General features: G+C 38.9%; 1 protein-coding gene across 4 annotated transcripts in view; it reads left to right on the top strand.

Annotated features, from left to right (window-relative positions):
* The window catches only part of RBM6 (RNA binding motif protein 6), a 124390-nt gene that overhangs the window by 33718 nt on the left and 78386 nt on the right, over positions 1–12286 (top strand). For 3 of the 4 annotated variants that reach the window (XM_038566394.1, XM_038566393.1, XM_038566395.1), the window contains one exon: positions 131–200. The exons of the other annotated variant lie outside the window; for it this stretch is intronic. In XM_038566394.1, coding sequence (XP_038422322.1) covers positions 131–200 — 70 coding nt within the window. The remainder of the gene's footprint in view (positions 1–130; positions 201–12286) is intronic. 4 annotated transcript variants of the gene reach the window in all.

Genomic DNA, 12286 nt, shown 5'->3' with positions numbered 1-12286 from the left:
TGGATTAATTTTGCCTTGATAAAGTAGTGATAGCTTTAAATTATGTAGAATTAAAAACCAGTAGGGAAAATTAAATATTCAGTGTTTGATAATGATTTGTGTCATTAGTGTATACACCATGTTCTTGCAGATTCTTAATGCCTTTCGGACTCCTGATGGAATGCCTGTAAAGGACTTGGAGTTGAAGGAGTATAACACAGGTGGGTTTCTGGACATGCATGTGGCCTTGGGTTAGGAAGGGTCTTTGTCAGATCTCTGCATCATGCGCTACTCAAAGTTTTTTTAAGAAACCACAGTAAGGTTTCAAGAAGCCTCCTGTTGATGCCTTCAAATAAGAGCCAGCTTTAGTCTTAGCTGTGGTTCTTTGTGGCTGTTTGTCCACATGGGTGATGAGGATGCATGTTCCAGTTCTCTTGGGTGCCTGTGAGATAGAAAGTGAGTGTTGTAGCATTTATCCCTGAATATATTTTATATAATCATTAAACTTGCTATATATGTTCTTCATGGTAGTAGAGTGATTATATGTGAGCCTAATAGGATTTGATAATTTTATTATATTTAAAAATTGATATTTCATTGCTTTAGCTTGAAATTTACAACTTTCCAGAGAAATTGTGCAAATTAGGAGTTTCTTAAATTTTCAGTCTTGCTTTGAGATGAAGTCCTGCAACAATTGTGTTGTTGAAATCCATGAATAGATCCATAAGAACTTTCTCTTTGACATCTGCTCTGTGGTCTGAACTGCAGATTAAACTTTTCATAATTTTGTCCTAGTGTTTTAGCGTAACACTTTCGGTCAGTTCCTTCAAATCTTATTACAAAGTGGAAGTCAAATGTTAGGCACTCAAGGTATTGACTGATATTTTAGTCTACATAATATGAAATGGTTTAAAAATGAAGGTAATCTTCAAGTGATCTCTTTTACATTTTAAATTGAAGAAAGTAGAGCATTAATCTATTTACAGAACTTAGAATTTTAGTAATCCAAATTAAAGAACTCTTCAAATGAGAGTATGCTGTATTTTTGAGGATATCGTTTACTTCTAAACAGTTCACTGTGGAATAAATTTCGTTGTGTTAACTAGATAGCTGTTTCTTCACTTTGGTTCTGCAGAGGGAAACTATCCATAAAAATAAATTTTTGTGTTTGAAATAATTTGGTATTGGTGTCAAGTCCAGAAATACTTTTCTGTGTAATTTGAGAACAAACTCAGAAACATTTTTCAGAAAGCTAATTATTTCTTTGTTCTAAAAGCATCAATTCTGAATTTGTGGAAATATAAGAGTAGTCATGTTGTTCTTACACATTCATGACCTTTTTAAATTTTTGTTTATTTTTTTTGGCACGTGTCTCATACACACTTTCTTGATTTACTATTATCTTTAAGAACCAGAAGTAGAATTTATAGGCCACAGTTACATTTTATTTTATTTTATTTTATTTTATTTTATTTTATTTTATTTTATTATTTTTTTAAATTTTTATTTATTATTTATTTATGATAGTCACACAACAGAGAGAGAGAGAGAAAGAGAGAGAGAGGCAGAGACATAGGCAGAGCAGGCTCCATGTACCGGGAGCCCGACGTGGGACTTGATCCCGGGTCTCCAGGATTGCGCCCTGGGCCAAAGGCGCTAAACCGCTGCGCCACCCAGGGATCCCCCACAGTTACATTTTAACTGACAGCAGTAACCTCAGCTTTGGTCTTGTCTCATGAATTGTGTTTTTACTAAGTATTGGTATATTTAGGAAAATAGAGATATCTTAATGTTTAAATAGCAACATAAACTCTTCATTTCTTTAGTACTCGTTGACTTTCTATTTATATTGTCAGATTTATTAGCAGAGTATTACTTCTATGAATGTATAAGATCCATAGAAGTTCTTAAATTTGCTTGCTGTTGTAGCTATTAGAAATGTTATTGGAAGACCAAAGACATTGATCTTCCTGTAAAATCATTTATGACAGTAGTTTAAAAAAAATCACCTTTCAGGAAATACAATCTTTTCTTGGCATTTTATTTTATTTTTTTTGCATTTTATTATATGATGTGACAGTGTGTTAAATATGTATATATGGTTCTTTTTTTAATGAGAGAATTGGATTACCAGTCAGTCCCATGTTATCTATATCTTTGTGGCAAGTAGAATGAAGTTTTGAAAATATCCATAAGATCATTTTACTGCCATGCCTAAAATCCTCTAATGGTCTTCCATCTCATTTGGAAGAAATCTGCAACTCTTTGTTCTGATGTACAGAATCCTGTATGAGTTGGCCCTTGGTGATTTGACCTCATCCCGTACTGCTCTCTAACTTTCTTACTATGCTCTCTAGACACACTGAGCCTTTCTTTAGGCTTGACCAATACAGACTTCTTTCTCTGTTAGGGCCTTTGTACTGTTCTTCCCTCTGACCCTCATTTGTCTTCTGGGGTTTAGTTCTTGGCTTCAGTTTCACTTCTCAGGGCTTTACCTCACCATCTAATCTGAAATCACTCCTTGGTTTTTCATCATATCCTGGTTTGTTGTCATAGGATCGATCATTTTATTTCCTTAGTGGTTTTGTGTGTCATGTGCCTCCCAGTAGAGAGTTAGTTCCATAACAGTGGGAGCCTTGTCTACCTTGTTCTCTCCTGTTACCTCCATGCTTGCCACTCTTCCTGGCACTAGTGAATTCCCGGTGTGCATAGAATGAGTGTCTGTGATGTATATGGAGAGCAGCTGTGTTCTCTCAGGTGAGGAACATTAAAGGGTCATTTAGGTTTCAGAGTAGAGCAGCCTTATATCTGCTAGAAGAGTATGCCTTGGAGCAATCAAATGTTTTAAGAACTTTAATATTTGCTTATTAAAAGACTATATATGTATTTTTTTTTTAGTATATGTGCTGCCGAAGCGAGCACTATATATGTATTTTATTTTAAAGATTTAATTTATTTATTTGACAGAGAGAGTGTGTGTACAAGCAGGGGGAGCAGCAGAGGGAAAGGGAGAAAGGAGAAGTAGGCTTCCAGCTTAGCAGGGAGCCCAGTGCTCCTGGGATCATGACCTGAGCCAAAGGCAGACACTTAACCAACTAAGCCACCGGTTACCCCCTGTATGTGTATTTCAGTGGAAGAGAGGACTTTTATAAATGGCAGTCAGTTTTTTTAGGCTTGTGGTAATCTACAAAGACCACGCAGGATGGACATTGCTCATAGGAAGGGGATTATAGGGCAGAGTTTGTCCTTTTAGTTGGTATAATAGGGAGTAAGTCTGTAATGGAGAGAAAAGGTTAATGCCTGTTCATTGACTCTAGTAATTATCAATTTAATTTTTGTTTCATTTAAAGCTGTGTAAGTACAGGGTTACAACTTTTATCCAAAATCTGTGGGGTGAATAAGTTTACAACTTTTTCTGAATACAGAAAGGTAATACGGTACATAGATCATATATGAATTTTGTCCCCCAGTGGGATGTATATCAGCCATAATAATACTTTGCAGCAAAATATATGACTATTTTCACTAAAAGGACTAAGTAAAGACTGGAAAGAGACTCAGTGTCATCTAGGTCAGGATTTATCTCCAAATGACTTAAAATTTACCAAAAAACTTGATATTTAAGGGATTTTGGAATTGCAGATAAGGAATTGTGAACCTATATATGTTGTATATATTTGAGTTTTTCTTTTGCCATTTGCAAATACATTATACCCCCATTAGTTGTAAAGTACCTTGAGTAAAGTGATTCTATTCCTGGGAAAAGTACTTAGAGTGAACTGTCCTTTGGTGACCGGATGAACAAACTTTGGTATGTAAATACAGTGGACTACTACTTGGCAATAAAAATGAAGAAATTACACATGCATGTAAAAATATGGAGGTATATCAGGTATTATGCTGAGTAAAAGAAACCAGACTCAAAAGGCTACACACTGCCATAAAAAGGAACGAAATACTGATATATGCTATAACTTGGATGAATCTTGAAAACTTTGTGCTGAGTGAAAGAAGCCAGGCACAAAGGAGCACATATTGTATGGTCCCATTTATATAAAATACACAAACTAGGCATATCCATAGAAGAAGAAAGCATTTTGGGTAGCTTGGTGGTTGCCAGGGGCTTGAGAAGGGGAAAATGGGGAATGACTGCTTAATGGGTACAAGGTTTCATTTTTGGGGTGATAAAAATGTTCTAGAAACCAGATAGTGGGGGTGGTTGCATAACATTGTTGAGTGTATTTAACGCCACTGAATTGCACATTTTAAAATGATTAAATGTTGTATTTTATGTTATATGTATTTGATAATTCTTAAAAAGATTATATACTATATGATTCCATTTCTATGACATTCTGGAGAAAGCAAAATGATAGAAAATAGTTGTTGCCATGGTATTGGGGATGAGTTGACTGTAAAGTGGAAGCATGAGGGAATTTTGGGGCACAATGAAACTGTTCTCTATATGGATTGTGGTAGTGGTGTATTAATGTTAAATTCACTGAAATTGGTAACTACTGTATTTATATGAGAGCATCTTTTTTTTTTTTAAGATGTTCCCCCCTTCCAGGACACATCTTTTATTTATTTATTTATTTATTTATTTATTTATTTATTTATTTATTTATTTATTTATTTATTTATTTTTATGATAGAGAGAGAGAGAGAGGCGCAGAGACACAGGCAGAGGGAGAAGCAGGCTCCACGCACTGGGAGCCCGATGTGGGACTCGATTCCGGGTCCCCAGGATCGCGCCCTGGGCCAAAGGCAGGCGCCATACCGCTGCGCCACCCAGGGATCCCCGAGAACATCTTTATAGGAAATACACACTGAAGTTTTTAGGGGCAAAAGACATTATTTATGCTTTTTTCTCTCATTTTTAGGGAAAAATATTTGATGTATATAGGGGGGGGGGAGAGAGAAATGATAAAGTAGATACAACAAAGTGTAATAGCTGAATCTGGGTAACAGGTCCATGCGTGTGTTCTTTGTGCTATTGTTCTTGCAACTTTTTTTTTTTTTAAGATTTTATTTATTTATTCATGAGAGACACAGAGAGAGAGAGAGAGAGAGAGAGAGAGGGGCAGAAACACAGGCAGAGGGAGAAGCAGGCTCCATGCAGAAGCCTGATGTGGGACTCGATCCCGGAACTCTAGGGTCACGCTCTGGGCGGAAGGCAGGTGCTAAACCGCTGAGCCACCCAGGGATCCCCATCTTGCATTGCAACTTTTTTGTAACTTGGAAGTGATTTTCAATAAAAAGTTGAAGAACTGACAATACAACTTATGTATTTTATTGAGCAGAAGTCTTGCAAGATAAAGACTACAATGAACAGCTTCTGTGAACAATGGAGGAGTGGTTTGCAGAGTGGGTTCTGGACCAGCAGTGTCAGCACTACTTCAGACCTTGTTAGAAATACAAATTCTCAGGCTTCACTTTAGACCTATCAGATCATAAACTCTGGGGACAAGGCCCAGTCATCTCTGTTCTCACAAGTCTTCCATGTGATTTTGATGTGCCCTGACTTGTGAGAACCACTGCATTAGATTGATTATATTCCTTATTCTATAACTTTTGGGCACAGTTTGTTTGTTTATTTTTAAAGATTTTATTTATTTATTCATGAGAGACACACACAAAGAAAGGCAGAGACACAGGCAGAAGGAGAAGCAGGCTCCATGCAGGGAGCCCGATGTGGGACTCAGTCCCTGGACTCCAGGATCACCCCCTGAGCCAGAGGCAGATGTTCAATTGCTGAGCCACCCAGGCGTCCCTGGGCACAGTTTAAAAGAGACTTAGTAAGCAGGTGGACCTTCTTTAAGTTAAAAAGATTAATGCTTATGTGCTTTAGGAGCCCATGGCAAACCCTTGCCTTGTCTACCAATTCTGCTGTACTGAGCTGGGACAGGAGCTAGAGTTGGGTTGCTGCTATTTTATGCCCTTAGTTGTCTGTCTTCCTCCCTCCCTCCCTCCCTTCTTTCCTTCCTTTTTAGTATTTGGGGTTTGTTGGGAAATGAGCATAGAGGGAGAGGAATAAGCAAACTCCCTGCTGAGCAGAGAGCCCGACTTGAGGCTTGATCCCACAACCCTGAGATCATGACCTGAGCTGAAGGACGATGTTTAACTGACTGAGCCACCCAGGCGCCCTTTAGTTGTACTTTCTGCTTATGTAGCATATTTCTTCCAGAGATCTTGGAATGGTTTTAGATGTTCTCATTCTCAAAGTGTTTCTGTAACTTATGAATATAGACAGAATTGCTCTTAGTTTTTAGGTGGATTTGCATGCTATCCAGTACATAAGCTTGCTATGATGCTTTTTCCAAAGGAATTTGTATTATTTAAGCAAAAATGATATGGCTTCTGGATTATGTTTCTTAATAAGTCTCAAAATAGAAAGTAACTCTCCATAGTGATTGAAGTTATTATATTACTGTTTTATTAATTAGCTTAGGAAAGTTAGAAGGCTAATGGAAGTGGTTGAGTCTGCATTGCACTGCAAGTGCATTGAGTCTGTTAGTGTTCATATAATGAATGGGCACAGTTGCTGTGGCCCTGGATAACAGGCTTTTATTATATCCTTTCTTTTTTTTTTATTTTTAAGATTTTATTTATTTGAGAGAGACAGAGGAGTGTAAGAGAGTGGGCATGAGAGGGAGGAAAGGCAGAGGGAAAAGCAGAAGCCCACTGTGGGACTCAGGACCCTGAGATCATGACCTGAGCCAAAGGCAGATGCTTAACTGACTGAGCCACCCAGGCAACCCCCCTTTCATTTTTCACAATTGAAATGGTTTGAGTTTTCACCACTATGTTGATAAAATAGAAGTTCTAAGAAAAGAAGGAAAACCCAGAGAAGATCTGTCACTTCAGGGGCAGAAGTCCTTTTGAAATGGATTAACACTTACAAGACATGCACAGTTTATGGTATTCCAAATGGAGTAGCTAAAAGATACAGTAGCTTAATGTCACTTAGAAAAAATAGAGTTGGAAAATGCAAATACATATCTTTTGCAGTATTTTTGGCATTTACAGAATAGACAAGTAAATAATTTTAGTTCCTTTTTTTTTAATAATTTTAGTTCTTAAGGGAAAACTGAGCATAGGCTGATTGGAAAGTATCACATTTACTTGTCACGTTTCTTTTTTTTTTTAAGATTTTATTTATTTATTCATGAGAGACACAGATTGAGAGAGAGAGGCAGAGACATAGGCAGAGGGAGAAGAAGCCGGCTTCTCACAGGGAGCCCGATGCAGGACTTGATCCCAGGACCCTGAGATCAGATGCCCTGAGCTGAAGGTAGATACTCAACCACTGAACCACCCAGTCATTCCGAAGTTTTTGTTTTCAACCAGGAGTCTTGGTGTACCACATTTGGGGAGGATGTTTACAGAGGAGCCTTAAGCAAAAATGGCAAACCTTTAAAAATAAGAATGTCTTGGGGCACTTGGGTGGCTCAGTTGATTAAGCATCCATGACTCTTGGTGTTTTATTTTTGTTTTTTTTTTTTTTAAGTGTGGTTAGGTTTTTTTTTTTTTTTCTTTTTTAAAGATTTTATTTATTCTTGACAGAGAGAGAGAGAGGCAGAGACACAGGCAGAGGGAGAGAAGCAGGCCTCATGCAGGGAGCCTGATGGCGGGACTTGATCCCAGGACTCCAGGATCACACTCTAGGCCGAAGGCGGTGCCAAACCACTGCCACCCAAGGATCCCCCGACTCTTGGTTTTGGCTCAGGTTATGGTCCCTGGGTTGTGGGATAGAGCCCCATGTGAAGCTCCGTGCTCAGCTCAGAGTCTGCTTGTCCCTCTCCCTCCCCTTTCTGCCTTAATTAATTAATTAATCAATCTTAAAAAAAAGATAGAATCCCAGTACTGTTTTTGAAAGCAATACTTTAGGATTATTGGTTTAACTTTCTACATTAACTTAACTAAAGCAACTTTTTTCTTTGGTGTATTTAGCTTTCCTGACACTAATATGAAACTCAATTTCTTTTGTGGGCTGAGTCATTCTTCAATTTAAGCCCCTTTGTTGAAACCACTTAAGTTTTGAACGATGGCTGTGGTAATTTGCAGCCCTGATAGGGAAGTTTTAATATTATTGTTGGCTTTTATTGGGCTCTCGGCATTCTTCCTTTTCTTGTATGGAGTTTCATTCTCGATCTGGTAATAGAACATCTTCACAACCCAAGGCATCATGTTATTCAGAAACAAGGACCACCACCTTGGTGGTTTTTAATTGGTAGACTGTGTCATTTTGGAGATCTTTACCTAAACTACATGTAACATCTGGAGATAGAGAAAATAGCAGTTTTGGGAAGAAAGCATGACAGTGATGAGCAGATGCTTTAATTGGCAGGTTATATCCTCTTCCCCAGAACTATTTAACTGAGATGGAATTTGTCTCTCTGAGATGTGGAAGGTGTTTGAACTCCCTGCTTTTCTGAGTTCTTCACTCTTCTCTAGGTAGAATTGCTCCTGGCTTCTGTAGTTCTTATTTGTCTCTTCGGCCAAATGCTCAGATGGCTTTGGCTGAGTCTTCTATGTTATATAAGTCTGCATGGGGCTTCCTGTGCCTTTGGGTGGTGAGTAAAATTCATACAAGAATTTATTCTGCTGGAGTAGCGAAAATAAAAGGGTCACTAATCAGGCTGAATAGTGCAGCAGCCGGTTGACTCCCAGCTTCAGTCCAGGGAGGAAAAGTCACTTTAAACAGTTACCTTCAATGGGCAGAAGTTAGAGGCCATCCATACAAACTATTTACAGGTTATAAAAATACATTGACTTCTTCCTTTAACTTTCTCCTTGCACAGAACATCTGATTTTGTGCTCATCCTTTGTAGCTTAAATTCTCCACCTTCAAAATGTAAATTAAAGCAATTTTTTCCTGCTTCCATATTTCTTATGTTATCACTTAAGTCTTTTTTTTTTTTTAATCACTTAAGTCTTCTATCTAATTTATATGTAAGCCTTCTTGAAATTACATAGTGGTCATGGTGGCACTACTTTGTATATATGCCCCTGAATTGTACACTTAATTTTTTTTTAAAGATTTTTCTTTTTTTTTTTTTTTTTGTAAGAAGGAGTAGAGTGGGGAGAGGCAGAGGGAAAGGGAGAGAGAGAATCTTAAGCAAGATGCACACCCAGTGCAGAGCCAGACCTAGGGTCCATCTCACAACCCTGAGATCATGACCTGAGCCAAAATCAAGAGTTGAACACTTAAGATTTTTTTTTTAAAGATTTTTATTTGTGTGAGAGAGAGAGAGAGTGGAGTGGGGCAGGGGATCAGAGGTAGAGGGACAAGTAGACTCTGTGCTGAACAGGGAGCCCGACATGGGGCTTGATCTCATCATCCTGAGATCATGACCCAAGCTGAAACCAAGAGTTGGAGCCCAACCAACTGAGGCACCCAGGTGCCCCTTAAGATTTTATTTTCAAGGGGATCCCTGGGTGGCTCAGCGGTTTAGCGCCTGCCTTCTGCCCAGGGCGTGATCCTGGGGTCCCAGGATTGAGTCCCGCGTCGGGCTCCCTGCATGGAGCCTGCTTCTCCCTCTGCCTTTGTCTCTGCTTCTCTCTATATATATCTCTCATGAATAAATAAACAAAAATCTTTAAAAAAAAAAAAGATTTTATTTTCAAGTAATTTCTACACCCACTGTGGGGCTTGAACCCATAGTCCTGAGGCCAAGAGTTGTACACTCCACCAAGTGAGCCAGGCAGGTGCCCCTGAATTGTACACTTTAAAAGGATGTATATTGTGGTATAAATTAAATCTTAGTATTAGAAAATAAGCCTTAAAAATCAGTTGACAAGTCATATAAAGATTGATTTCTTAAAAGCATTTTCATGAGCATGTAGAATATTTACAGAGCTTCAGTGCAGATATTAATGGCCTACTGACTGCTACTTACACCTTACTGGTAGAGTTCATAATTGTCCCTAATCTCAGTTCAATTCATTATGCTATGCTTAGAAAATGTTATATTTTCATTTCTCCCCCATCTTTTTTTTTTTTTTTAAGATTTTATTTATTTATTGATGAGAAACACAGAGAGAGAGAGAGAGGGGCAGAGACACAGGCAGAGGGAGAAGCAGGCTCCATGCAGGGAGCCTGACGTGGGACTCGATCCCGGGTCTCCAGGATCAGGCCCTGGGCTGAAGGCGGCACTAAACCACTGAGCCACCCAGGCTGCTCCTCCCCCCTATCTTTAAAAAATAAAATAGTGCCTTATATTCTTGAAAAGCTTATGATTTGGGGCACCTGAATTAAGCATCTTGCCTTCATCTCAGGTCATGATTCTGGAAGTCCTGGGATCGAGCCCCACATTGGGCTCCCTGCTCAGTGGTGAACCTGTTCCTCCGTGTGCCCCTCACTCTACTCATATTCTCTTTCTCCCTCTCAAATAAATAAAATCTTTTTTTTTTTTTAAGATTTTATTTATTTATTCATGAGAGACACAGAGAGAGAGAGAGAGGCACAGACACAGGCAGAGGGAGAAGCAGGCTCCATTCCATGCAGGGAACCTGAGCGGGACTCGATTCCGGGTCCCCAGGACCACACCCTGGACTGAAGGCGGCGCTAAACTGCTGAGCCACCCGGGCTGCCCAATAGATAGAATCTTAAAAAAAAATAATAAAAAGAAAAGCTTATAATTCATTCTTTGGTGTTACCTACCACATATTTGGTAGTGTATGAGTAGAGTATGGCTCTAATTTTGAAACTATTAGAGAATGTTTGTTTATTGATTTATTCATCCAATAGCTGTAGCATGTTGAGATCTAGAGAATATTCTGGTGATCATGAGCAATGTAGTCTTTGACCTTACGGGCTTCAGTTTCTATGGAAAATGGGTATATGGTATGAGTGTTCTATATTCAACTGATCTTATAAGTCAATTTTTAAAAAGGAATCTGGGAGTCCCTATGCATTATGAGTTCTTTTTGGCTGAAAGTTTGAAGTTTACTGCTCTGGATAACTTGATGAAAAATGGTCAGTTATTTCTAATAGTAAAGTCACTAGAGGATGACAAACAGGACTTTTAGAGGCAACAGGCTTTTGAAAAAGAATAACACCTAAATGAATGCTTGGAGATAATTCTTGGTCAGAGAGATCAGCAAGTAATTATTAATGATGTCCTCTGATTTTCAGACAGGTAAAATAAAACAGGACTTTTCATGGGTGTTACAGGAAATGATCAGACAAGAAGTAGAAAAAATTGCACACAGGTGCATATGGATGCTTTCACCAACCTGGAAGCTTTCCAAATCCCATCATTGAAGGGTTTTTATGGGAGGTTCCATTATGTAGTCATATTGATTAAATCATTGTGGCTGCTGGTGATTAGGTTAAATTCCAACTCCTTTCCTCTCCCTGCGCATTGGAGAGGTAAGGCTAAAAGTTGCAAGCTTCTGAGCAAGGCTTGGGCATTCTGATCACCAGGCCCCATCCTAATGCTATCAAAGAGCCCACCAAGAGTCACCTCATTAGAACAAAAGACACTCATATCACCCCTGTCATTCAGGAAATTCCAAGAGTTTTAAGATCTCCGTGCCAGGAACCTGGAACAGAGACCAAATATCTTTCTATTTTACCACAGATGGGGATCCCAAATGTGGATCTGGTTGGTAGCTAGTACGTTTAGTTGGGCATCAGTTTTCTGTTATAATGCATAGATGACCTAGGTTTATGGTCTCGTCAGAGTGTGAGAATGCCAGTTGTCTGACCCTTCTCTGTATGTTATTTTACTTCTGGAATAGGTAAGTGGCTGGGCCAGTGTGATCTGTTCTCATCTTGAGCAACCAGCTCAGAAGCCACTATCTTTGTGAACAGTGGAGACTTGTCCTTTTATTTGTACTAGGGCCAAGGCAATAGGAAACGTGTTTATGGGCCATATTTTTTCCTCCACTCAAAATGAAAATAGCTTTGTGATCTTTGGGGGAAACATTCTTAACAACCAGAAATCAGTGAGTCAGTTCATCAGTGCTAACATTTTAATACTGGGGCATATTTGAGGAGCAGCAACACAGGTATCATCTGATCTTTAGTCCCTGACAATGCTTTGTAAAAGAAACATGAAGGTGCTGAAATGCATTATCTCATGCACTCCTGAGACCACCCTGCAAAGGAGTTAACATCATTGCAACTTGGCATATGGATATCCCAGGCCCAGAAAGAAGTGGCTCGGACTGAAAGCACATGGTGAGTTAGCTTCTGCATAAGTACAAACCGGAGAAATTACTTTTCTTGTATTTTGCTCCAGTGAAGATACACATTGCAATTGCTATTATGTTAACTGAGCACCATCATGTACTAGGT

Source organism: Canis lupus, chromosome 20 (genome assembly GCF_011100685.1).
Source record: "Canis lupus familiaris isolate Mischka breed German Shepherd chromosome 20, alternate assembly UU_Cfam_GSD_1.0, whole genome shotgun sequence".
Lineage (NCBI taxonomy): Eukaryota > Metazoa > Chordata > Mammalia > Carnivora > Canidae > Canis > Canis lupus.
Note: the sequence above shows the minus strand (reverse complement) of the source record. Positions and strands in the feature narration are given on the sequence as shown.